The 27,362-nt window shown below is 37.3% G+C and overlaps 1 protein-coding gene across 4 annotated transcripts in view; it reads left to right on the top strand.

Annotated features, from left to right (window-relative positions):
• Positions 1-27,362, top strand: part of wdpcp (WD repeat containing planar cell polarity effector) — a 99,406-nt gene that overhangs the window by 23,374 nt on the left and 48,670 nt on the right. For all 4 annotated transcript variants that reach the window (XR_007972928.1, XR_007972927.1, XM_052154249.1 and 1 more), the window contains 3 exons: positions 13,515-13,597; positions 17,337-17,381; positions 19,991-20,041. Coding sequence is in view for 2 of the 4 variants with exons in the window: in XM_052154249.1 (XP_052010209.1) it covers positions 13,537-13,597; positions 17,337-17,381; positions 19,991-20,041 (157 nt within the window). In the remaining 2 variants the exon portion in view is untranslated. The remainder of the gene's footprint in view (positions 1-13,514; positions 13,598-17,336; positions 17,382-19,990; positions 20,042-27,362) is intronic.

The following is a 27,362-nucleotide window of genomic DNA, read 5'->3' as shown; positions in this document are numbered from 1 at the left end:
GCAGGGTGTCTACTTAAAGCCGCATATCAAATTTTGTGACAATCTGCCACACGGTGGCGTTTATAATTGGCTAATTCACGTTTTTTTCAAATAACTACAGAACCGTAGAGGCTACAATAAAAATTGTAGCTTCTCTGAATCCACCAGTGCCCCCCAATTATATGGTCACGTAGATTTCCATTCCTCTGCAATAAAACTTTTTATCTCGTATATTTTTTAGAACTCGTCCTTGGCTGTTTGTCCGATTCGTACAAAACTTGGTATACATCATCTACAGACCCTTCAGGCAAAAACTTGGAAAAAGGAGCATTCCGAGGTCACATGCAACATTTTATCAATTTGGCAGCACTATAACAGAAGAAATAGCTATTTTTACAGCTGTGTATATGATTCCACAGAAATACTAACAGAAAACCACAGCCCCTGTAAATCAGATAATCTTTTGAAGTCCATTATGCACTGCTGTCTAACTGTCATCAGATTTTTGCAGGGATTACATTATGTTTAAACATTCCATTCATCTTAATTCAGCTCATTTTAACATGCTTAGTGATTTAACACAGCTCATCAATGTTGTTTGAGACGAATCAAACGCAAAGCAAGGCAAGTTAGTTCAGCAGTCAGTGCCATGTAAGATGTCAATTGTGAAACTATATGGCTTTGTTCACACTGCAGGAAAAATAAGATTTTTCCTCAAATCCATAGTTTTTTTTTGAGTGACTGTTAAAACTGCAAGTTATGTGGTCGGATCAGATTTTTTCTGTTCAGTCGCTTTTGCTATCACGTCCACATTAGTTGTCATGGTAATAGGGTTGCAACGGTATGAGATTTTCACGAATGATAACAGTCTCAGAAAATATCATGATTTCACAGTATCATGGTATACTGTATTACACAATTATTATTATCAGTTACAATAACCCTTAAAGGAGTGAAAACTGAAGTTTTTTTTTTAATTATAATTTAACTTGAAGCCATTTTTTTAATGGAAGTATGTGCTAAAAAAAGTCTCCCTTTTGAAAATAAGTAGAAAAATAAGAAAGCTAACAAAATTATAATAATTAACTGAATTATAAACATGATAAAAAATAGCATGTAACTATAACATGTTATATAACTAAAGCATGTTAATTTACATGTTAGTAAGCATCTAAATGAAAAATAACATCAGCTGTGTGAGCTTTTAAACCTATAATTATTAACAATGAACATGTACTGTAGGTGCGTGACAGACTGCTCCTGTCTGTACCTTTAGTAAAAATACCTGTATTTAATTTATCCTGGGTCGCATTTCCTTTGTTGCATAATTTTGTTCATGGTCTTCAAGTACAAGGAAATGCATCAAGTGACGTTATTTTTGTTATTGATGTCAGGAAGTTTTCTCTCCCCCCTTTTGAAAATTGAAGAGCAGATTTACTTTTTATGAGCCCATTATTTGTTTCCTAATTTCAAACATAATTCAAACAGAACACACATATTACACAGAAGGAAAGGCTTCTCATTACCATGGTTATGTCAGTGTAGCTAGTCTTAAATTATAGTAATAATAAATTATAGTATTTATGAAAATATATATACTAGCTGAAACACATCTTGAAACTTTAACTACAACTTCCACTGTTGATATAAAATGAGGTCTAATAGATTCTACATTAAGATTATTTCATATGAAATTATAACACTTTGTCAAAATATAACAGTTACTTTTAGTCATGTAAAATCATGAAACAATTTTGTAAAAGGTGATGTATAATGAAGAAAAAAAAATTGGTGCATATCACAGTGTTGCTCTTCTACTCATCAGTGCTGTTTGGCATGTCGGGGCTGCCTCTGTATGAGAGGTTGGACTTGACTTTCTCCGTAATGCTTTAAACGAAAAAAAAGTCTCACTAGAATTGTAATTGGTCATATCAGTTTTGAAGTCTCCTCCACAATATCGAGGAAAGCCCGGTTGTTGCACGTGTGCGTCAGAGATCAGATCATGATCGCGAGCTGGTTCCGTTACACTTGTGCGAAAGTGCAGATGAGAAGTCTTTAGCTGTTTGTGAGATTATCATTAAATCTGCCTTGGCAGTCCTTAAATAGTCGATCACTTGGGCGGCAGCCGAAATATCTTCAATGGGAGAACCATGACATTGTTCTTTTCCTGCTGTCCGCGACCCAGTCCGAATAGACCTGCGACTCACTTTAAAAAATTGTTTTGCTATTACAAGCAACGATCACCTGTCGCTTGTAACTACTCTCATTAAATGCAGAATTAACACCGTTTTCTCTTTTCTCCTCGAGAGAACCGTCTTTGTCCCATGTCCCCACATACAGGAAAGCGGTAATCACATTGACACAGAGATGAGCCGGTTGAGAAACACTGCTTTAACTCTCACACACACACTCTCTTATATCAGACCGCCTCGCTTCTCTATGATATTTTCTTCGTTGCTTGTGTGTGTGTGTGTGTGTGTGGGGCAAGTTGACGAGTCTGACATGCATTCAAGGAGCAAAGGTTATGTGCATGCACAGGTGAGATTCTCCGTTTGGTCTCAATAGATAAGCAAATGTACATAGTATGAAAACCATAAATTTTCATACCGTGGTATACCGTAAAACCGGTATACCGCTGCAACCCTATATGGTAATGCAGTAAACTTGCGTATATTCACCATTCATGAGATTTTAACGATGGATGTTTTACCATTGATTATACTTTTCATGAGGGCAGTATCCAAATATGAACATTCTTCACAGACAAAGGCTTAAAAATGGGAGAGGTGGCAAATGCAATGTTTGTTGCTGCTTGTGTTGTTCCTGCCCGTTTTAGCGGGGACGTCCTGTATTTTGGGCGTAACTACGATGTCCCATAAAGGACAGCTTTTATCTTGGGGTCCTGTATTTTAGCAGAGAGCAAAGCATCTTGTATTGAAGGATTTGTGTCCCGTATTGAAGCATAAAAAGGTTGGACGATGAGACGAGGACCCGCGTCCTGTGATGAAAGCTCAAAATGCTCAAGTGTCCCATATTCATGTGATATTCAATAATTTAAGGCTTTGTGGTTTCTCACAACCGTTATGGGTTTCTGCACCTTAGCACATATCTTTCTGTAATTTAAGCCAATGTCTGTGTAATTATAAGAGGTTTGCAGTGCTTTGCATGCACAGTAACATATAAATGACATATTGGTTTCATTCAGAAGTGATGATCTCTATGCCCTGTTCCCAAATCATTATTTGTAACGATCGGCCATCATTATTTTATTAAATTCTATGAACTAATGAACTAACTGAAATATTTTTAACTTTTTGTAGAATATTCCCCAAACCCTACTACTTTGGCTTTGTCTCTGGGGCCCCAATGTCATAATCTATGCCTAAGGAAGCGAAGCGATCATCTATGTTCTGCAGCTGCTTTCGGGTCCTTTAATAACGTATAACGTATGAGTAAGGGCAAACGGTGGACTTTCTGGTGCCCTCCTAGGGTAAGATGGTGCCCCCTCTAGGGAGTTGGTGTCCTACACAGACTGCGTAGTCTGCTGATATGGGTGGCGTTACTGATTTTGCATTTTGCATTGTCATGCAGGACTGTTTGGGGAACACACTGCAAGTGTTAAAATGTTTTATAACTTCATGTGTGTCATTGGCTAAGTTCTGTTCATGGTTAAATTGTTTTATGAAGAAATAATGGGTAGACTAAAGCAACATTGCACACTCAACAGATTCCCCATGTATTTATCATCAGAGGTGTTTTTTGTCTTAAGTTTATTATTTGATTTAGATCTGCATACGACAATGTTAATTACTGTTTGTTCTACATCATGGCAACCAAAACAAATACAATTCCTGCATTCATCTTCAAAACATCACATTCTGTGACGATACCAGTCCTTTATCATGACATACAGGGAAATTTGTACAACAGTACAAACCAGTTAACCAGTTGTTAATTTTTGCATTTCATGATTATTCGTATGCACTTAAAGGCCCTAAGCGGCTTGAACACCGATAATTGCTGTTTGTAACTATATTTTATTATTCAATTTGCCCTGTTTTCTCATACGTAAGTAAGGTCCTGTGCTTTGAAAATTGTTAAATTAAAAAGAATAAAAAGAGTTGCTTGATTGCACTAAATAATTTGAGGGACAATGGTGTGGATGATAATTGACTATGAAGGGCAGAACTAAAATGATAGTGCCATAAATGAGGAATGATAAATTTAATCTGGGCCTGATTAAATAAGCGAATAACTCTTTGGGGTCGATTAATGGGCAAATTGTGCGATTGCCTGATGGGCTCATCCTTAGCTCAGGTTGAATATTAATGTGAATAGGTGTGTGTGTTTGTGTGAGAGAGAGGGAGAAAGAGAGAGAGAGAGAGAGAAATGAACACAGATAAGACTTCGATAAAGATTTGTTTTCACTGGGATTTAATTATGGTGCCTTTTAAACCTGAGCAGGACTGGAGGGCCAAGTGCTCCCTGTCATTTTGGTAAAATATTGTCAGTACTGTTTGACTTTAACGTTCACCTGCTTGGACAAATCTAAAGTGTTGTTTGGAAACATACAGGTGCAACATGGTTTTTACACGCTATATAGACCATACAAGGATATTGCACAGAAAGAGTACACACTGCACACAGAGATAGACACACAAAAGTCTCCATAACTGATGGGTGTTACTAAAGCATAAGGGTAAATAGACACAGGTCTGAGTTTCTTATCAAAGACAATGTCTTCCACAACAAAAAGTTGTAATAGGAAACATCTTTAAAGAAATGACTCCTAATAATATCTCATAATACCTCTGTTTATGGTGATGCACTTAAAGGGATAGTTCACCCAAAAATAATAATCATGTAGTTCTCCGTTTTTGATCCACAGAAGAAAGTTAGTAATTCGGGTTTGGAATAACATAAGGTTGAGTAAATGATGGTAGAATTTTCATATAGGCTAAACTATTCTTTTAACAATTTGGTACGTTTGGCTGATTGACTTGGGTCAAAGTTTCAAGTGCTGTCTGTCTACTTCCTTTGAAGCTGTTACAGTGCTAAGGGAGACTGACTCTGTTCCTGTGCTCACACTTACCAGTGTTTAGACAGGCAGTTGGAGACGTCTACCTGAGGGGAAGGTACGGCTAGAGGTGGTAAAGAGATGAACATGATAGCCCCAGGACCAGGATTAAAATTAGTTTGACAGCTTCTCAGCGTGGTTCATGTGTGTTTCTGAGTGTAGCTGGGAGGAACAGCTACAGACAAGCATTTCTCTTACGGAAGTTTTATAAACAGGCAGTTGTCCTCCAAGATGTGGTTAGGCTTGTTTTAATATAGTTTGCTTTGGTGTTGACAATTCTGTTAAAAGTGCATGTAGTTGGCACATGCTGAGCTGTGGTGCTTATTCAGACGACACAGGTTCCAGTCTGTGGTGTTCCAATTCCATTAATGTAACGTAACAGAAGGGCGAATTTATGAGTTTGCCATGCAAGTGTGCAAAATAAACATTGAAAGCATATATTGGGAGCATGTTACGACAGTAAATCACGATTTGTGTATACCATACAAATAAAATAGAGGAGCCGTAAACTGACACCTACATGTAGCAAAATTGTCGGTGTGTTCTCTTATAAAACAGAAATGTTATTATAGTAAACGCCACAAATAGTTTATTCCAAAAGTATTCTTTTGTGTAAAACCTTTTGAAGATTACCGGACAGGTGGTCAATTCATTAAGTGATTAGCTGTTTCCTCACAAATGCTCCTCCATAAAAATAAAAAAAAATCCTCGCCACTGTACCGCCCATAGAATGTCAATGGGAATGCTGTGTAATGCATTTAGTTGCTAACCTTGTAGTCTCCCCTTGGTAGTTCAGCTCTGGTGGTGCTGGGGGTAATGCTGACGCTTCACTGCAATTCATGTCTTTAGGAGTTAAACATTTTAATTAGGAAGAAAATTACTTGGTGCACTTTTAAGTTCAAGTTTTTTATTCCTATTTAACTTGAAAATATTTTGTAAAATAAGGATATATTTCCTTTAAGGGTTTAGATACTTAAATATTGAACAGGGGTAGATTCACATGAAGAATATTTTAAAAATCTAAAATATTTTCAAATACATGTCTCTCTTTGTGGTCAACTTTAATCTTGAAATTATATTATTTTATGCAATAGTAAAATATTTTTGTCTTAAATTCTTCACTTTTTCACAGCTTTCTAAATAAACCCACAAGCCAGACACCTCCGCAGACAGTATGTGCATCAGAATGCTTCAGAAGTGGTTAATCGGACCTAAATGAGGTACATGGTGTGACTCAGTGAGATGGTCGAAGTTCAATTTAATGTGACACACAAATGCACTGTTCATGGCATTTCTAGATTTGCTTAAAATTCCCTTAATCTAGATCATAAAATGGATCATAATGTGGTCAAAATTGGAAGTGCCAAATAATCACGTTTAGATCAAATAATCAGATAATTATTTAACAATCACACAGACCAACACAGTAGAAATGCTGCCAGTGTGAAAGCTGATTGTGAGCCTCCTGTTGCAGTTACACTGCTGCTTCGCTTACGTGCTGCTAATGTGTGTTGTGAAACCGTAGCTTTGAGACAAGCTTTTAAGATTTTCCCTTTGACTTCAAGCCAAGACAATGTCTAGGATCAAACACACACATAGTGGAGAAGACCTATACATGATTCTTCAGGAGCTCTTATTGTTAATCGGAGATCAAAGACAAACCTCTCACAGTTAAATCAGCCATCTTCAGCTACCTAAACACACCACACAGTCTCACAGTGAGCACAGACTACTTTGGAAGTTACTTTTGTCTGTGTCTAACTTATTCTGTTGCCATGCAGGCCGTGGTCACTTAGCCTATATTTGGTAAGGCCCTTTCTGTTTAGGGTCTATCTGATTCTTTTTTCTTCTCCCCAATTTGGCATGCCCAGTTCCCAATGCGCTCTAAGTCCTTGTGGTGGCGTTGTGACTCTGGGTGGTGGAGGACGAATCTCAGTTGCTTTCGCGTCTGAGAACATCAGTCCTTGCATCTATCACGTGGCTTGTTGAGTGCATTACCGCAGAGAACTAGCGCATGTGGAGGATTCACGCTATTCCCCGCAGCATCCATGCACAACTCAACACACTCCCCACTGAGAGCGAGAACCACATTATAGCGACCATGAGGAAGTTAACCCAACATGACCCTACCACCCTAGCAACGGGGCCAATTGGTTGCTTAGGAAGCCTGACTGGATTCACTCAGCATGCCGTGTATTCGAACTTGTGACTCAAGGTGTGGAAGTCAGCATCTTTACTTACTGAGCTACCCAGGCCCCCCAAGGTCTATTTGATTCTTTATGATTTTGGTTGCTTTGCTTTTGTTCAGCAGTGATGGCCTGAAACTGATACATGTTTAGTGGTACTAGAGAGCCAGCTGAAGATCTCTCTCTCTCTCTCTCTCTCTCTCTCATATACACATATAGATAAAGAAGAGTCCTGTCATAGGCAGATGACATACTTGTCAGATCTTCAATGGAACACTCAAGTGTTTTTCACACAGAAAAAATAGCATTTACACTTTTTTTCTTCTTCCTTTCTGTCCGGAAAGCTGGGCTGTCTCAATGAGATGGCCTTGGCACTAGGAAAGAAAAAATTAGAATCAGAACTTCCAAAAACTGTTCCTTCACCACAAACTCCCAGACAGCCAATTAAACAGTCATTCACTTTAGCAGTCCCTGAAGCATCAATTCAGTGTGCAGCATTAGTGGGGTTGTGTTTGTCCTATTGGCTGACCTCGCTTTAGTTCTTCTCCACATCAATAAATACTGCATCTTAATTCGCTCACACACGCGCACACTGCACAATCAAAGCCCATTAACGCATGCAAATGTGCGGCCACTTCAGCAGCTTGCCGCGGTCACCCAGCGCTGCTGTGTGCACGATACTGTGGCATCTGGTGCGTGGCACTCTGGGACGTGCCCGCTGACACGGTGTACAAGCGCACAGGGAGCGCATTGTCTCCGGTGTGTGCCAGCCTGGAGTGCAAGCTTTGATAAGCAGTTTCAGTAATTTATCATTGAGGCCATTTGCACATCTTAATTTGGGTGGAACAATGAAACAATTGTTGCATAATTTTTATTTCTTTATTTCTCCTTTCAATGGGGGTGATTCTCTGGTCATGGAAGGCCTCAGGATCCAAAATTAGCTTAACTACTATTGAGCGTGTTTGCATGCACATTAGTACGCTGATAACTATAAAAAAATCAGTTTATTCAAAAAGCATGAAGAAATGTACATGAAGTTTTCATTTGAAATCATCATATTATTCTCTTCATTTGACTTCAAATCATAAACCGGTATGAGCACAACACTTGCTCACATTGTATAAACCAGTAAGAACGCCGATAAAGGTGTTCTTACCGGCTATGTGTGTTGATAGTTTTTTGCTTAACCGTTTATCAACTTACAGCAATAAGGAGAAACCACTTAGGTGTTTACTTGACCCTTCACATTGTCGGCTTATTAACATGTAAATACAATTAATTACAGCATTCAAGAAAGTCTCTGACTTGTAATAAATCTGCACAAATATTACATTTTGGACATCATATTTTCTTGTTTTGGCTGCTTGATGTGAGGAATGATTACCACATTCTGGAGTTGTAAACTTATGATAGTACATTTTCTGCTGTATATCTTTGTGCTTGCATTACAATCGACTGACAGCAAGGGTCAGACTATCATTCTTACAATTCAGTATAATGCATCAATTAAATTTAGAATCACTTCCATCTATTCATATTTTTAAAAATCTTTTAAAGTCAACTTTGACTGAACGGTGTAATTGTTTTTAACTAGGTACCCTTTAAATTATATGTTTGTATTTAAATAAGTTAAACAAAATGTCTTGTTTGTATATGTATAGTCTATGTATAGAGATTTGTTGTGTAGTATGTCATTTTGTATGTAATTGTAAAAAAAATTTTTCTTTCTTTGCAACTTTTTGGCTGCCTATCTTGGCCAGGACTCCCTGGGAGAAGAGTTACTGTAACTCAATGGGACTTTTCCTGGTTAAATAAAGGTTAAACAAAAAAAATTAAAAATAAAAATGTTGCAGTTACTGAAGTTACCAGTAATTACTGTAAAGTGAACTTTTACTCGCCAAATCATATTTTTACTTACATTTGACTCTGCTGCATGTTCGTTTTGGCCCCCTCTAGGCCGGTTTCTCTAACCACAGTGTCAAGGTCACTCATTTTGCTCTGATATAAAAAATGAAGATGCAATTTTGTCTCATTTTCAAGCTTATCGTGGCCTTTTTGAAATGGGGTCATCAAAAATGAGCCTTTGCCCTACTGTCCATCTCAAAGTGGGAACTGAAGCTTTTTCCCTCTGTGGGGAAATTGGGTTTCTGTCAGAGAGAGAGAGGGAGAGAGAGAGAGAAAGAGCTGACTCGATCTTAATGCTGGTGAGAAGATGAAAGAATCCTCTTATGTCAGTAAACTTGTTAAAAGGCTGTGCTAGGGACAGCATTTTCCCAACAAATTAATATATATTTTTTTGGTGTAGTGTTATTTTATATTTGTGGTAAATTTATTTTATTTAATTATTTATTTAGGAAAGTGCCAGTATATTTTGCCCCTCTTTCTTTCTCTCTCTCTCTCTCTCTCTCTCTCTCTCTCGCTCTGTCAGCCCAGCCTCGAGATAAGACTTGGCGTGCTCAGCGCTAACCCTGTGACACAGACAGAAAGCAGAGATGCTGGTCTCCCTTCAATGTGACATTAGGTTTAATTTTTTTTCTGCAACCTTTTGCCATCCAAGCAGGTCACATGGATGGTTAGATGGGTGGAATGTCAGACCAAGGATATTTGAAAGTGATGTATTGTCTCAGTCAAATTGCATCTTTCCTTTGCAACCATGGTCCATGCATTTAGTGCATGTGTGTGGTGTTTAGTGTTGTGTGTGGTGCTCATGTGGGGGACATGGGTTCAATGGTGTATAGTAATAAAGTACAAATACTCAATTATTGTACTTAAGTACAGTTTTTAAATATTTCTACTTTGAGTATGAGTATGGAAATTTCTGTTGAATTTACTGTAATTTTTAATACATTTTAAGGAGAAAATGAACACTTACTCCACCAGACCCTTTTGTTACTTTTGCAACTGAGACCAAAAAACAAAAGAGATGCAAAAGGAAACTGCAAGTGGCTTGGTGATAAAGATGTTCGATTCACAAGCAAATTTTGTCGAATCATTTAATAAATTAGATTTGTTTGAATTTGTCAAATGGAAAACTGAAATCAGTGATTCGTTTTGCAAATCCATTTGCAAAAATAGCATTTATATTTATTATCAGTTACTTTAATACTTACTATTACATACTTACCAATACTTAATATTATTTAATAAGTATTTTTCTCATGAACTACTTCAACAATGTGTAATGTCATGTAAACGCCATTATGATATGTAAATATGTTTTTCATATGACTTTTTACGTTTTGATGTTAAAAGCAGAAAATAACCTGATGATTTCAAATCTCATTCAAAAGTATTTTCTTACATTGTCTAATTTTTATTTTTAATGAACTAATTTTTTTAGTTTTGTGGTTGTGCATGTAAATGCACTCAATCACTGCCTCCCAAACCTTTAGTATGCACTAAAATGACTTTTTAGTGTGTATCAAGAATTTGAAACCAATGACCAGAATTTGAAACCATCATGAAATTGTTTTGTGATATCACAGGAGCTATTATACCTAAAAATCATGCAAGGATGTTATGATAGGGACCAAGGCAGTCACGAATAGAGAACGCACCTGAAAGCAGGAATGGCATCTCTCCTTGTGACTGTCTTGGTCCCTATCACAGATGTACACTTCAACAATCCACATGAAATGGCATGTTTCGGGCACCTTTTGCATGCTGTTTACATTGTACTTTGGATGGATGGATGCAATGGATCTTGTGCACTATCCAGGACAGAAATGATGGGAAATGGGACTTTGCTTTCTTGCTACAAGGCAAAATATGTCAAAAAAGAGAGAACAAAGTGATAGCACATTTTTGTAAGAATGAATACACACATTGAAAGAGTGTTATTGTGCCTTTGTTATGTTTTTGTCCCTTGGTCCAGGGAGTTGTCGCAGGACCCGTGTGTGTGTGTATTTGGAGGAGACAGAGGTGCGTTCACCTTGTTGAGATGTGCAGAGGTGTTCCACACTGTACTGACACCTGGCACAGAGCTCTGGCTCAAATCCAGACATGCACAGCAGGAGGAAGTGTGTGTTTGAATGAAACAGAAACAGTGTTTGAGTGGTGTCATAGTCTGGTGTGTGTGCCAGCATGTTTTGTCAGTGTGCACCATTGAGAAGATGCATATGTTCTTCTTTGTAGACTCAAGGATTTGTGCTTTAAGCCCTTTTTTATGTTTTTGTACATGTTTTTAAAAGTGTGTAAAACAACCAGGCTGAAATGTGCCGTAAAAGTCTTTTGATCTAAAGGCATTTGCTTAAATGCTTGAAATTAGTTTTTAGACAAAAAGAAATTCATAAAAAGTCAGAATTTATTTAAGTGCACATGGGTGAGTTTGACCTGAAGAATCAGCCAACATTTGCATAGCATACATGGGATTTTTTTAATTACTGTTTAACAGCATCCCAGGCTGCACCTCGTAAAGTTGAGAGAATGCCCATCATGTGCAGAACTGTATAGAAAAGGGTGGCTACTTCAAAGAAGCTGAAATATAATATATTTTATTTTTGTAAACTATCTTAAACTACAAAAATTTATTGTTTGGTCACTACTTAATTCTCATACATCCATTTTTATGATTTCATAGTTTAGATTAGTAAACTCCAAAATGAAAATCGTCTCATGATTTACTTACCTTTCCTTCTTCAGCAGAAACAAAGTAAAGATTTTTATAAGCAGGTTTCAGCTCAGTTTATCCATATGCCATATGCACGTAAATGAGATTCAGATTGCTGGCTGTTTGTCAGCAATTTTTGGCATATTTAGGCAGCATAAAATTTCTCCAGTTGATCAATGAATGTCTTTTGAAGCAAATCAGTAGGTTTGTGTAAATAAATAAATCGATATTTAAAACTTTATTAACTTTAAAATATCGCTTCCTGCCAGCAGTCACTGCATGAGTGATGCAAGTGCACTGGCGTGTTTACGTGAGTTGTCGAAAGTGCGCGCTTTGTATACAACAGAGTGCCGAACGTCACGCGAGAGTTGGTTGAAAAACAGAGCTGGGTGGAAGCAACAGTTTAAAGTTCAACATTTTTTAATTATCAGTTTGTTACACCAACCTATCGGTTTGCTACAGAAGACATTAATTGATCGACTGGAGTCATGTAGATTACTTTTATGCTGCCTAAATATGCCTTTTGGACCAGCAAACTGCCAGTAGCCTGATGGCACCAATTACATGCATTGTATGAACAAACTCTGAAATCTGCTTATAAAAATCTTCACTTCGGTTCTGCTGAAGATGGAAAGTCATACACATACATCAGAATACAATACAGAATGTTCTTTTTTGGGTGAACTAACCATTTAAATGTGGAAAATAGTAATAATGACGAATACAAATTTGTGTGACTGATAGTTTAGTTATAGACTGAAAACAAACCTTCATGTTTTTCTGTTCTGTCCACTTCTTTTAGCTCTCTATGGTGATAATGTAGAGGCCAGCCTTATCTTGAGACTTGCGTGACATTATTGGAAAAGGACATTATGTGGATCATAACACATATTGTGCAGTTCTGTGCTGAAATGGCCACTGTGTGGGTTTTTATTGGTAATGCTCTATTGAATTTTAAATAATGAAACCTACTTCTCTTCCCTAAATCTTAAACCTAAACCTAACCAATAGTTTCATAAAAGAAAATGTGAGATTTTAAAAATGCGTAATTGCTAAAGCGACCACGTCTTTTTCTGGTGCTTCAATGACACTTTTTGCTTGTGTGTCGACTTGCATGCCCTTCAGGACTCATAGCATGGTCCTTCGTGCTCTCTCAGTTGAGCCACCATTCAGCTTGATTACACTTGAATATGCATGTAAATGTTATTGGTTGTGTAATGCAAATGTTAAAATGTCTTTAAAAAAAGTCACTCCTGGTGTGAAAGGCTCCATAGGAATCCATAGTTTCTATTCAAAATGTTTATTGCAGCAAGAAATTGCAGTGACAATTCGCATTTGGTGTGAAAGGGCCTTTAGTCATGAGCTATATTGAAGTGTTTTAATGTCAGAAGGCATTATGTGAGGACTAGCGTGAAAAGTGTGTATGAACTGATAATCTGCTGTACCTTTGTGAAAGTGAATAAAAGTCATTGTTGTTGTAGCGTCTCTAGTGTTTCACCACGTAAACATAATTTAGCAAAAATGTAGGGATAGGATTGTGATTCTTTGAGACCAGTTTGGCAGAGGCACAGTGCAGGACTCTTGTTGCATATCTCTGCTAATGTTTTGTTTGCCCTTCGTCTTTCTCACTGGCTATCTGGTTTTCTCCCTCTTGTTTGGACAGGCTCCTGTTTCAGTTTGATCAGATGTCGTTCTGCCTGGCGGAGCTGTATTTGTGGTCCTTCAGGAGCAGCCTGCAAGTCGAAGGTATTTAAAACACTTTCACACATTGTCTCTTTTTTTTTTTTCCCTCTGCGTCTCTCCTTCTTTTCTCATGCTTCTATTCATGAGTGACATCTCACATCTCACGTAAACATCTCACCTTTTTTTTTTTTTTAAATTGACCCATTCTCCTATCTTGTGTAAAAATAAATAAAAATAATTTCCCCCTATCTGAGGGTTGTCCCCCCCTAAAATATCATTAAAATATGTGTATTGTAAATAATATAATGATATATTCTTAAAATAATTGTTTAAGAAATAAGATGATACAAATGCAAACAGGGCAACAACAAAAAAAACCTTGGTGTCCCCTTCAAAAATTGCTCTTGAGAATTGTTGTTTATTGTCCCCCCCAACATTTTGATGAAATTTTCGCCCCTGTTTCCGCGTTGTGGAAAACTTGGACGGAATTGTGGAATCTAGTTATAAAACTTGAATAAACAATAAAATGCAGAATGTCACTTAATTTGACAAATTTGTGATAAAATTAATTTATAAATGAACAATTTATCAAATTAGAATCTTAATATGTCCTAATGTGTTGATTAAACCATGTAAGGCTGAGATTTAATGAAAGAAGATACAGTTTGTATAAGCTGCGCTTCAACAGTAAGTGAATGGGAGAAGCCAGCCGCTCATACACTAACCGCATCATTAACATCATGTGCGCACTATGTGTGTATAAATGACAAAGAGAAGATCACATTATTCACTGTGATGCGCAAAATATGCATACTATATATTTATTATTGAAATCATAGCCTTTAGCCATTTAATAAGTACATGAGCCCATAAAATAAACCGCTTTTCCGGAGGTGAGAAGTGAAGTCGCTGAAAACATTTGGTTTGCGGAAAATAAAAGCTCCATTTAGACGAGTGAAATTGAAAAAATGCGACAGAAATATATTACTTCTGTCTAGTAAAATGAAATGTAGTAGTAGTAGTAGTAGTAGTAATAATGATAATAATTATATATCAATAATAATTACATTTATATTTAAACAATATCTCACAAGCAAGCATTTCATCACTGATTTCATTAATACAGTGCAACACAGTATTTGACAAAAATAAATAAAAATAATAAAATGTGTGTATGTATGTGTATATATATATATATATATATATATATATATATATATATATATATATATATATATATATATTGTCATTTTGATGATCAGTATAGAAGCTCTTCAAAATAAAAATAATACAATTTTATGTTGAAATGTAATTGTTTGGTTCTCATTGCTATGAATTCATTTGATTATACAGTTTTTTTTTAAATGCTAAAATGTAATTAAACTTTAAAACCTGGAATTCAGAGAAAATAAAACGGAAAACACAGAATTTGGGAAAAAATTTAAATTTTAAGAAATAAAGACGTGTGTTTATGTATATGTGTGTGTGTAAATATATATACCGTATGTGTGTGCGTGCGGCGCGCGCGTGTGTGTGTGTGTGTGTGTGTGTGTGTGTGTGTGTGTGTGTGTGTGTGTGTGTGTGTGTATATATATAAAAATATATGTGTGTGTGTGTGTGTGTGTGTGTGTATGTGTGTGTGTATATATATATATATACTGTGTATATATACAGTTGAAGTCAGAATTTTACATGCACTTAGGTTGAAGTCATTAAAACTTAACCACTCCACAGATTTCATATTAGCCGATTATGTTTTTTCCCAACAATTGTTTACAGACAGATGGTTTCACTTTTAATTGACTATATCACAATTCCAGTGGGTCAGAAATTTACATACACTTAAGTTAACTATGCTTTTAAGCAGCAATTGTCCAATTGGCTTGACATTATGGGAAAATCAAACGAAATCCCCTAAGACCTCAGAAAACCATTGTGGATCTTCACAAGACTGGTTCATGCTTGGGAGCAATTTCCAAATGTCTGAAGGTACTACGTTCATCTGTACATAGTACAGTATATGTCACCATAGGACCATGCAGCCATCATACAGCTCAGAAAGGAGACGAATTCTGTCTCCTAGACATGAACGTATTTTGGTGCGAAAAGTGCAAATCAATCCCAGAACATCCGCAAAGGACCTTGTGAAGATGCTGAAGGAAACAGGTAGACAATGTATGTATATCCACAGTAAAATTAATCCTATATCGACATAACCTGAAAGGCTGCTCTGCAAGGAAGAAGCCACTGCTCCAAAACTGCCATAAAAAAGCCGGACTACAGTTTGCAAGTGCACATGGGGACAAAGATCTTACTTTGTGGAGAAATGTCCTCTGGTCTGATGGAACAAAAATTTTACAGTTTGGACATAATGGCCATCATTAGGAGGAAAAAGGGTGAGGCTTGAAAGAGGAAGAACACCATCCCAATCATGAAGCATGGGTTGGCAGCATCATGTTGTGGGGGTGCTTTACTGCAGGAGGGACTTCACAAAATAGATGGCATCATGAGGAAGGAAAATTATCTGTATATATTGAAGCAAAATCTCAAGACATCAGCCAGGAAGTTAAAGCTCGATCGCAAATGGGTCTTCCAAATGGACAATCACCCCAAGTATACCTCCAAATTTGTGGAAAAATGGCTTAAGGACAGCAAAATCAAGGTATTGGAGTGGCCATCACAAAGCCCTGACCTCAATCTGATAGAAAATATGTGGGCAGTACTGAAAATTTTACACCAGTTCTGTCTGGAGGAATGGGCCAAAATTCCAGCAACTTATTGTGAGAAGCTTGTGGAAGTCTACCCAAAACATTTGACCCAAGTAAAAACAATTTAAAGGCAATGCTACCAAATACTAACAAAGTGTATGTAAACTTCTAACTTCACCTGTGTATATGTGTGTGTGTATATATATATATATATATATATATATATATATATATATATATATATATATATATATATATATATATATATATATATACTTCAATGGAACACATGGAATTTGTAAAAAAACGCAAATGCTAAAATGTGACAAATGATAAACTAATAATTAAAAACAATTAGTTCAAATCCCCTGTATTTAGCATTAGCAGAGAGATCATTTTTTTCATATATAAGCAAATTGGACGTCACAAATGAAAAATACGCAAATGAATTGGAATCGAATCGAGAGCTTGTGAATCAGAAACTAATAGTATCATGAATGTGATGCATTATGATATGTTAAATCATGACATGCGTATCGTTATACGTATCTTATTGTGAGGTGGCTGGCGGTACCCATCCCTAGTCTACATACAAGTATAGAACAACATGAGGGTGAGTTAAAATTATGACAGAATTTTCATTTTTGGCTGAACTATTCCTTTTACCTCTGGCCCTCTTTTCATATTTACTCCACTTTGTGATTATTCTTCTCGAGTTGGTTGGCTTATGTGAGTGTCAGACAAATTAGTATTTTCCAAATTAGTAGGGACAGAGTGAAGTTTTAATTATCCAGTGTGCATAAATAAAAATTTTAGATGGAATGATGGATGGAATGATTGATGGAATGATGGAGAGGTTGTTGTTCATCTTTATTTGTTATTCCTTGTCAGAGGTACACAGTCAATGAACAGTCCAACATTCCATGCTTTCCCAGCCCTATATCAAATTCTCCCTTCCGCAGAAGCAAAACTGATCAAAGATACAAATGTTCAATAAAACGGATATATTTGTTAATAATAATAATAATAACATCTTCTGTGTTTTCTTAAAACTCTCTATCTTTTTAATGTTTTTTAATTTAATTTTTTTACAGATACAGATATCGGCACATACCAATTCTATGACAAAGGAGAACCAGGTATGTAAGTTTTTCATTAGTGACTTTCTTAAATATCTTTAATATTTCCAGTATAAATCACAACTTTTAAGTTTTTTCTCTCTCCAAGTGTCTATTCATATTTACATCCCTCTCTTCTCATCCTGCTGGTCTTAACCAGTAATTATAAGAAAATGTATCTGGAAATATGTGAATTCAGGTTCTATATTTCCAGTGACACTTCATTGACACCATACTGCTGTGATGGACAAACATCCCTGTTTCAGATATTTTTATGTGTGTCTGGGAGTGCCGCAAGTCTTTTTTTTAAAGATGTTTGTATTGAGGCACAAATGAAACATGTAATGATTTATTTCTGACAACTGGTGAGGGGGCTTTATGGCTAGCACTGAAATATGATGGTCCAAAAAGAGAAAGCCTGTTGTTTAAGAAAATAACAAAAGCATGCTAGTTGTTTAATTAGACTTCAAACATGTGAAGTTTAGCCTTGAAAGGGTTTGTTTGTTCTGTTGTTTTCAGTAATTAGTCCAAGATAAAGTCTTATTATCTTTCAAACATAAAGGCTTTGATGTTATAACAGCTTTCAGATGGTTAAAGTCTCGTGAATTTAAAGCCTCAGTGAATTTAGGAGCTGGCACGCAATCATTTTTTTCATTAGTTTACATCTCACAACTAATGTTTATTATTAAGAAAGATCAGAATATTAATATTAAATCCATAATATCAGTGCGTAAACATGTATTTGTTGGTGTATGTTCATGAGAGTGCCTTTTCTATATCCTAATGTAAACATTACATCATATTGACCTCTGATGGTGATTTATTTTTTGATCTGATTTTGTTCCTCTGTCATCTGCCAGCAGTGTTTACTGAAATATCAAAACATAATTTTTTAACAGCCTCCCAGCTGTCAAAACTGACCATTATGTTTGCAAAGTCAGAGGAGCGATCTGAAGTTGTTGAATTTAATGGTGTAAATGAGCATTTCCCAAAATGTTTTGCCTTCTAACAGCCCCATCAGTAAGGCTGAAGTACCTCTTCATCAAAACGAAACAATATGTCCCTTTTATATCATAATTATAGCTATTATAATGGATTATCATTCATGTTATTAAAGTGAATTTTACATTAAAAACACGTTGTACAAGAAATAAGGAACCTGCTGTGTCTCTTGACCTCCAGCAGATGGTGATAGAGACCCATGCTTCTGTTTAAAGGGGGCACTTTCCACCCCTCTATCCAGGAGCAGATATGTGTGTCTGGGGCAGGCAGGGACAGAATGGCCCTTATCTGATTAGTAGCAGTAATCCTGGAACTGTCCAGCATGTCCCGGCCTCCAGCAAAGAGAGGCAGTGCTCCTATTGAGTGATGCTGGCATGGGGGTCATCTGGCTGGGCTGCTGAGGGCTGGAGATCTGGGACTCTCGGGGGAGATGGGGCTTAAGTTATGGTAGCCGAGTACAGGGGAGAGAGCGTGCTGACAAAGCAAGAAGGGACCAGAGTTTGGTCTCACCTCCACCCTGCGCCCCAGTTTCCTTCTGTTGGCATACCTGTCTTTCTCACTGTATATTCAGTTATTCTCTCTTTGACTCTGGAGTAAGATGAACCGAATGACCATATGCTGAAAAAGACACTTGAGGGAGTGTTTACTTAAGCAATATCACACAAGCAAGAGTACTGATTTACTCAATATCAGCATGGCTGTGTTTTAGCCATTGGCTTGAGGCAGCAGATCTCATAGTGAATTTGGAAACCATAGGTTGAGCTAAACTCTGTCTGGGCACTTCCCTCTCTGGCAGAAGTGGGAAGTGTTTTTGAATGTAAGGGCACATGTGAGCTCCAGTTTCTGGATTAAATGCCCAGAGAGGAGCACCAAAAGCAATTTGTAAAGCAAGTTGTTTTGAGCTGTAAAGAATGTTATACAGTGAAGAGGAATACATATAGTATTAACTGTATCCCTTCAACCCTAACCCTAAATCTATCCATCAGTAGAGTAAATATGTATTGTTTGAGGGAAAATGGAACCTCCAAATTGCACTCGTCACTGATTATGCAAGCACAGGAGAAGTAAACCCAGGTCTTCCACACGGCTGAGGCAACACACTTCCAGTTATGCCACAGGACAAGGTAAACATGCTGAAGCTGATACAAAAATGTCTCATAGGACATGGCGCTTGGGGCTGATGGCAGGATACTTGAACATTTGGAAGAAACATTTTGGCTTCCTCTGTGATCATGTGGTCACAGCCATGCTGGTTTACAGTACAACAGCATAAGTGTGATATTGCTTTTATACAACAGTTCTACAAACAAAAATAAAAAACAAGTAACTTGCATTTTAGACATAATATGGCCAGATGTTTTGTAAAAAAAATTCTCTGCCAACGACAATAGGTCCAAAAGAAGATATATATTCAACCGATGCACAGATAATCAGAGTGATGCAACAACTGATGTGTTCTAGTGATGTTATACTAAATATTGTCACTCTTTAAACACTGCAAATTAGAGGGCTAGAACTAACTGTTGTTTAAATATATATGCATACACAAATCATTTTTGCATCATTACTAAAGATTAGAGACCCTAAAAATGTATCTCACAATTGATTTAACTTTTTTCTCTGTGTAGCCTCTCCTACAGATCAGCATTACTACAATGAGAAACAGCAGTTTGCAGAGAGTAAGTAATCCATCATTAAACAATTAAACTTGATGTCAATGATCATATTAGCTCATTACTTGAGAAGCATAATGTTGAAGCAACTCTCATCCAATGCATAATTTAAATTGTGCTTCAGATGCCTTGGAAAATAAAGAGCCCCATTAGTGCAAATCTAACATATATTAAATGGTACTCCATTTATCCACTGCCTCTTTCACTCTCATATGCCTGACATAATATTAAAGAGTAGAACTGAGTAAATTAATGGATGGAATTGTTGATATAATTTTGCAACATGTGCACATCCCTCCAGCCATTGCACAGAAAATGTAAAGATGTGCTTTCAAAATAGCAATTCAGCAGAGAATACTGTATGTGGGCCAGTACAAACAGTATAAGGGTCTTCATTACCAGGCATTGCTTACAAAACAAAAGTCTTGTATATAATAATAGTGTCAGATCCTACAGGGTTCCCCACTGTCAGGGAATTTAAAAATTGTGAAATTGTGTCATGGCCATGGAAAAGTCTATAGAGGAAATACATTTTTGGAGTACTTTTTGTTATTTCTGTGGTGTGAATGGAAATTGCCATCAATTGTCCCCCCCAATCATACATCTGTCCTTGTGTGTGTACAGTGAGGGAAAAAGTATTTGATCCCCTGCTGATATTGTACGTTTACCCACTGAAAACCAAATGATCAGTCTATAATTTTAATGGTAGGTTCATTTGAACAGTGAGAGACAGAATAACTACAAAAAAATCCAGAAAAAGGCATGTCAAATATGTTATAAATTGAATTGCATTTTAATGAGGGAAATAAGAATTCGACCTCTCTGCAAAACATGACTTAGTACTTTTTGGCAAAACCCTTGTTGGCAATCACAAAGGTCAGATGTTTCTTGTAGTTGGCCACCAGGTTTACACACACATCTCAGGAGGGATTTTGTCCCACTCCTCTTTGCAGATCTTCTCCAAGTCATTAAGGTTTCGAGGCTGACGTTTGGCAACTCGAACCTTCAGCTCCCTCCACAGATTTTCTATGGGATTAAGGTCTAGAGACTGGCTAGGCCACTCCAGGACCTTAATGTGCTTCTTCTTGAGCCACTCCTTTGTTGCCTTGGCCGTGTGTTGTGGGTCATTGTCATGCTGGAATACCCATCAACGACCCATTTTCAATGCCCTGGCTGAGGGAAGGAGGTTCTCACCCAAGATTTGATGGCACAACTTCACCGCATCAAAGGAACGATAGACCCCGTCCATCGTCCCTTTGATGCGGTGAAGTTGTTCTGTCCCCTTAGCAGAAAAACACCCCCAAAGCATAATGTTTCAACCTCCATGTTTGACGGTGGGGATGGTGTTCTTGGGGTCATAGGCAGCATTCCTCCTCCTCCAAACACGGCGAGTTGAGCTGATGCCAAAGAGCTCTATTTTGGTCTCATCTGACCACAGCACTTTCACCCAGTTTTCCTCTGAATCATTCAGATGTTCATTAGCAAACTTCAGACGGGCCTGTACGTGTGCTTTCTTGAGCAGGGGGACCTTGCAGGATTTCAGTCCTTCACAGCGTAGTGTTACCAATTGTTTTCTTTGTGACTATGGCCCCAGCTGCCTTGTGATCATTGACTCCCGTGTAGTTCTGGGCTGATTCCTCACCGTTCTCATGATCATTGCAACTCCACGTGGTGAGAACTTGCATGGAGCCCCTGACCGAGAGAGATTGACAGTTCTTTTGTTGTTTCTTCCATTTGCGAATAATCGCACCAACTTTTGTCACCTTCTCACCAAGATGCTTGGCGACAATCTTGTAGCCCATTCCAGCCTTGTGTAGATCTACAATCTTGTCCCTGACATCCTTGGACAGCTCTTTGGTCTTGGATATGGTGGAGAGTTTGGAATCTGATTGATTGATTACTTCTGTGAACTTTTATACAGGTAACAAACTGAGATTAGGAGCACTCCCTTTAAGAGTGTGCTCCTAATCTCAGCTCGTTACCTGTATAAAAGACAACTGGGATCCAGAAATCTCTGATTGAGAGGGGTTGAATACTTATTTTTCTCATTAAAATGCAATTCAATTTATGAAATTTTTGACATGCGTTTTTCTGGATTTTTTTTGTTGTTATTCTGTCTCTCACTGTTCAAATTAACCTACCATTAAAATTATAGACTGATCATTTCTTTGTCAGTGGGCAAATGTACAAAATCAGCAGGGGATCAAATACTTTTTTCCCCTCACTGTGTGTATATATATATATATATATATACATATATATATATATGTATATATATATATATATATATATGTATATAAAAGTGTGTGTGTGTGGGGGCATCCACGCTCTCAGTGGGGCGCTATAATGCGCCCCACTGAGAGCGAGAACCACATTATAGCAACCACGACGAGGTTACCCCAACACAATTGTACCCACCCTAGCAACCGGGCCAATTGGTTGCTTAGGAAGCCTGACTGGAGTCACTCAACATGCCTTTTTATATATTTTTTAATCAATGATGAAAATAATGTATTTTGAGATACCTTTCTAATACGTAACGATTTAGTTCATAATCAGACTAAATCTGATGTCTCGTCTCCAACTATTTTGTAATCCTCTCTAGCGTAGACGGCTGTATCATGTGGTACCTGTTAGTTTTCTCAGCACTGACCAGGATGAGCTAATCACAGTTGTTAATAATTACTGAATGAGGATTTAAAAATATATATATTTTATAGATAATTCTGAGGCGGATTTTCATCCACCGGTATGAATCCTTGCAATTATTAAAAATTTGTAAAAATGTATATATATATATTTTTTAAATAACTATCCAGTGTAAACATTTTCTCTATAAAACATTCTGAGATTTAAATGCAGATGCATGGAAGATTTGGTTTTCAGAGTGTCAAGCGCCTCCTGCAGAATTAAAACTTTGTGTCTAATAAGACAGTAAGTGGATGCCAACAAAACTATAGTATGAATTTTGAAAATATTCATTATATAATTTGAGTCATATGTGGGGTCAGTGGAGATTTTAAAGCCGTCCATAGAAATAATCAGTTGTTGTTTTCTGGGTGAGGAAAGCAGAAAGGCAGGTATTTCTGATGAGCAGGTAAGAATTAACATTTTCTGAAAGGGTTAATGTTTCTGAATTACATTTTTTTTTTTTAATGTTTGATATTATACACAGTGTATAAATATTTAGGAGTATGCTATGAATATAATTTTCTTTTTATCTGTGGATTAATTTGAACTGTTATTGTGCACTGCGTTATGTGTTTTACTGAAACATAATCTTTTGATCATAAATGCTTGGGGGACCCTTAATGTAGTACAAGGACGTGCTGATGACTTACAGGGCCTATACTGTACATGTTAATGATGCACTGCTGTTATAATTACAGTATATGGATATGCTTGCATTATTTCCCAATCTCAGTACAAACATGGATGGATAGACAGATAGATAGATAGATAGATAGATAGATAGATAGATAGATAGATATCACTGTAGATTATTACAGGACTAAGATTTATTCTTCAGTTGTCGTTATGATTCTGTCAGATGTTCACTACCAGTGCGGCCAGTGTCTTCACATCGTAATGCCCAGTTGCCTCCTACCCATCTCAGCCTGCTGGTGGGTAAACTCCCATTGCCCTCGAGAGAAACACAAACACCCTTATCAGGAGACACAGACCCACCCCCCTCTCGCCCCCGTCCTCCTTCTCTCCCACCCTCTGTCCTTCATTTACATTTATTTATTTCTGCATCCTCTCACTCCTAAAAGAAGGAGACGTTTATTAATAATATAAAAACAAGAAAGAAAAAAGATTGGATTTGATTGTGAAATCTTTAAGAAAACAAATAACATTCCTCATTTCCTTGGGTCCCTGTCCCAGATGAATGTATTAATACATAAATGTAAAGGCATACTCACAGATTGAACTCAGCCGAGAATTCTATTAACGTTTCTTTTTCTTTTTTTCCCTTCGCTGGTTTGCTCCAGAGGGAAACAGGGACTGAGATCTAAGCGGAAATTTGGGGGGCTTTGTGAGCGGAACGAAGCATTTTGGAGTGGTGTATTTAATATGTTTAATATGTTCTGGTAACTTTGAGTTCTTCCCTTGGGTGACTGTGTTAACTGGGGGAGCGCTGATTGAATATGACTGCGGCATTACACAGAATTTAGCCCTTATTGCACTGTTTAGTATTTCTCTTTCAAATCCCTTCTGTCTACAACTTGGGGGAAATATAAAGAAAGAAAAGTAAATACAGTGAGGAAAATAAGTATTTGAACACCCTGCTATTTTGCAAGTTCTCCCACTTAGAAATCATGGAGGGGTCTGAAATTGTCATCGTAGGTTCATGTCCACTGTGAGAGACATAATCTAAAAAAAAAATCCAGAAATCACAATATATGATTTTTTAACTATTTATTTGTATGATACAGCTGCAAATAAGTATTTGAACACCTGTCTATCAGCTAGAATTCTGACCCTCAAAGACCTGTTAGTCTGCCTTTAAAATGTCCACCTCCACTCCATTTATTATCCTAAATTAGATGCACCTGTTTGAGGTCGTTAGCTGCATAAAGACACCTGTCCACCCCATACAATCAGTAAGAATCCAACTACTAACATGGCCAAGACCAAAGAGCTGTCCAAAGACACTAGAGACAAAATTGTATACCTCCACAAGGCTGGAAAGGGCTACGGGGAAATTGCCAAGCAGCTTGGTGAAAAAAGGTCCACTGTTGGAGCAATCATTAGAAAATGGAAGAAGCTAAACATGACTGTCAATCTCCCTCGGACTGGGGCTCCATGCAAGATCTCACCTCGTGGGGTCTCAATGATCCTAAGAAAGGTGAGAAATCAGCCCAGAACTACACGGAAGGAGCTGGTCAATGACCTGAAAAGAGCTGGGACCACCGTTTCCAAGGTTACTGTTGGTAATACACTAAGACGTCATGGTTTGAAATCATGCATGGCACGGAAGGTTCCCCTGCTTAAACCAGCACATGTCAAGGCCCGTCTTAAGTTTGCCAATGACCATTTGGATGATCCAGAGGAGTCATGGGAGAAAGTCATGTGGTCAGATGAGACCAAAATAGAACTTTTTGGTCATAATTCCACTAACCGTATTTGGAGGAAGAAGAATGATGAGTACCATCCCAAGAACACCATCCCTACTGTGAAGCATGGGGGTGGTAGCATCATGCTTTGGGTGTGTTTTTCTGCACATGGGACAGGGCGACTGCACTGTATTAAGGAGAGGATGACCGGGGCCATGTATTGCGAGATTTTGGGGAACAACCTCCTTCCCTCAGTTAGAGCATTGAAGATGGGTCGAGGCTGGGTCTTCCAACATGACAATGACCCGAAGCACACAGCCAGGATAACCAAGGAGTGGCTCTGTAAGAAGCATATCAAGGTTCTGGCGTGGCCTAGCCAGTCTCCAGACCTAAACCCAATAGAGAATCTTTGGAGGGAGCTCAAACTCCATGTTTCTCAGCGACAGCCCAGAAACCTGACTGATCTAGAGAAGATCTGTGTGGAGGAGTGGGCCAAAATCCCTCCTGCAGTGTGTGCAAACCTGGTGAAAAACTACAGGAAACGTTTGACCTCTGTAATTGCAAACAAAGGCTACTGTACCAAATATTAACATTGATTTTCTCAGGTGTTCAAATACTTATTTGCAGCTGTATCATACAAATAAATAGTTAAAAAATCATACATTGTGATTTCTGGATTTTTTTTTTTAGATTATGTCTCTCACAGTGGACATGAACCTACGATGACAATTTCAGACCCCTCCATGATTTCTAAGTGGGAGAACTTGCAAAATAGCAGGGTGTTCAAATACTTATTTTCCTCACTGTATTTTAGCTAAATTTTGATAATGGCGACTTCATTTTGAAGCATTTGGAGAAAAAAAACAGGAGATTTATTATCTACGCTGTGCTCTATAAATTCATGAAAATGTTTTTTTTTAGAGTTTGATGACTCCATTGTAGGAAGAACAAAAGCATGTTAAACCAGGGTTCACTTGGTCATGGAGATATCACGCTAACAGAAATGACAAAAAACATTTTTAAGGAATATTCAGGTTAAATACAACTGAGCTCAATCAACAGCATTTGTGGCATAATTTTGATAAAAACCACACATTTGTTTTAGACTTGAACCTCATTTAAAGAAAAATAAAATTGAGGGAACAGTGAGGTACTTACAATGGAAGTGAATGGGACCAATGTTTGGAGGATTTAACCTGTTGATACGCAATTCTCCCCGCACGCGGTGGTGATGTCACTCTGCTTACATTTAATATATACTTTACTGTCTATAAATGTAACTAATGTTAACAAAATATACATCTTTTCAAAGGTCTAAGGGTTCAACATTGATATCCGATATCGGTTTCACAATAGCAATGCTCCAGAAACAGCAATTTAGTTATTTGTGCCAGGATTACAAATGAAAACATGCAATATCAAAACGGGACATCATAACTTTTTTATGTAAACGTGATCGCCAGATGAATCAAGTTCGCCACACTTGGTCAATTGTCCATGACAAGCGTTCATTGAAAAACATCCAATAGCACTTTTTGTCCATAAAAGTGATCAATCTGGGAAATATTGATATATCTCCATTGAAAGAATTCCCATTCCTTGTCGTTCTTCAACAATCTGAGCAGCATTCATGTTGTAAAACTGTATATTATCTGATATATTAGAGTCTCGTAAGCAAAATGAGCCTGTCTCCAAAGTATATTTTTAAAAATGCGGCGTAGTTTCATTCATAATAGCCAAGCAGTGCAGTCAGATTTTGTGTCGCCTTGAAAGGCGGAGCCTTAATTTTACTTTGTATGCTTCCAGCTATTTTCAGAGGAAAAAAGCTTGCAGGAACTGTATTTTTTGTTAGATCATCTTCAAATTTTAAACGTAACTTCTTTGGACTTGTGGCTTTAAGAACATTGTATTTCTGGGTTGTCTTGGCAATTTTATTATTGTTTTATAGATTATAAAAACATGTTCATCACAAAATATTTCCATTACTTTAAACTTCGCTTCTCGAACTTAAAAAAATAACAACATATATTAATTCTGAAACTTTGGAAATAAAGCCCAAAGTGTCTTCTTTCAGAAGATACTACAACTGTGTCCATACTCCAAAGGGTCCAGTAAATACAACCATTTAAGTTCAGGTATGTAATTTTCATGGTTTGAGCTCAAAATGGGGGTGCGCATCATCAGGTTAAAGGCAGAAATTTGAAATCGTTTGAACTGATTTCTAAATGAGTCAATCATTTGTTAGTGAATAGGTCTGAAATAAGATTGAC

The sequence above is a fragment of the Xyrauchen texanus genome, chromosome 22, assembly GCF_025860055.1.
Source record: "Xyrauchen texanus isolate HMW12.3.18 chromosome 22, RBS_HiC_50CHRs, whole genome shotgun sequence".
In the NCBI taxonomy this organism is placed as follows: Eukaryota; Metazoa; Chordata; class Actinopteri; order Cypriniformes; family Catostomidae; genus Xyrauchen; species Xyrauchen texanus.
The sequence above is the reverse complement of the archived record's forward strand: the minus strand, read 5'-3'. Positions and strand labels throughout refer to the sequence as shown.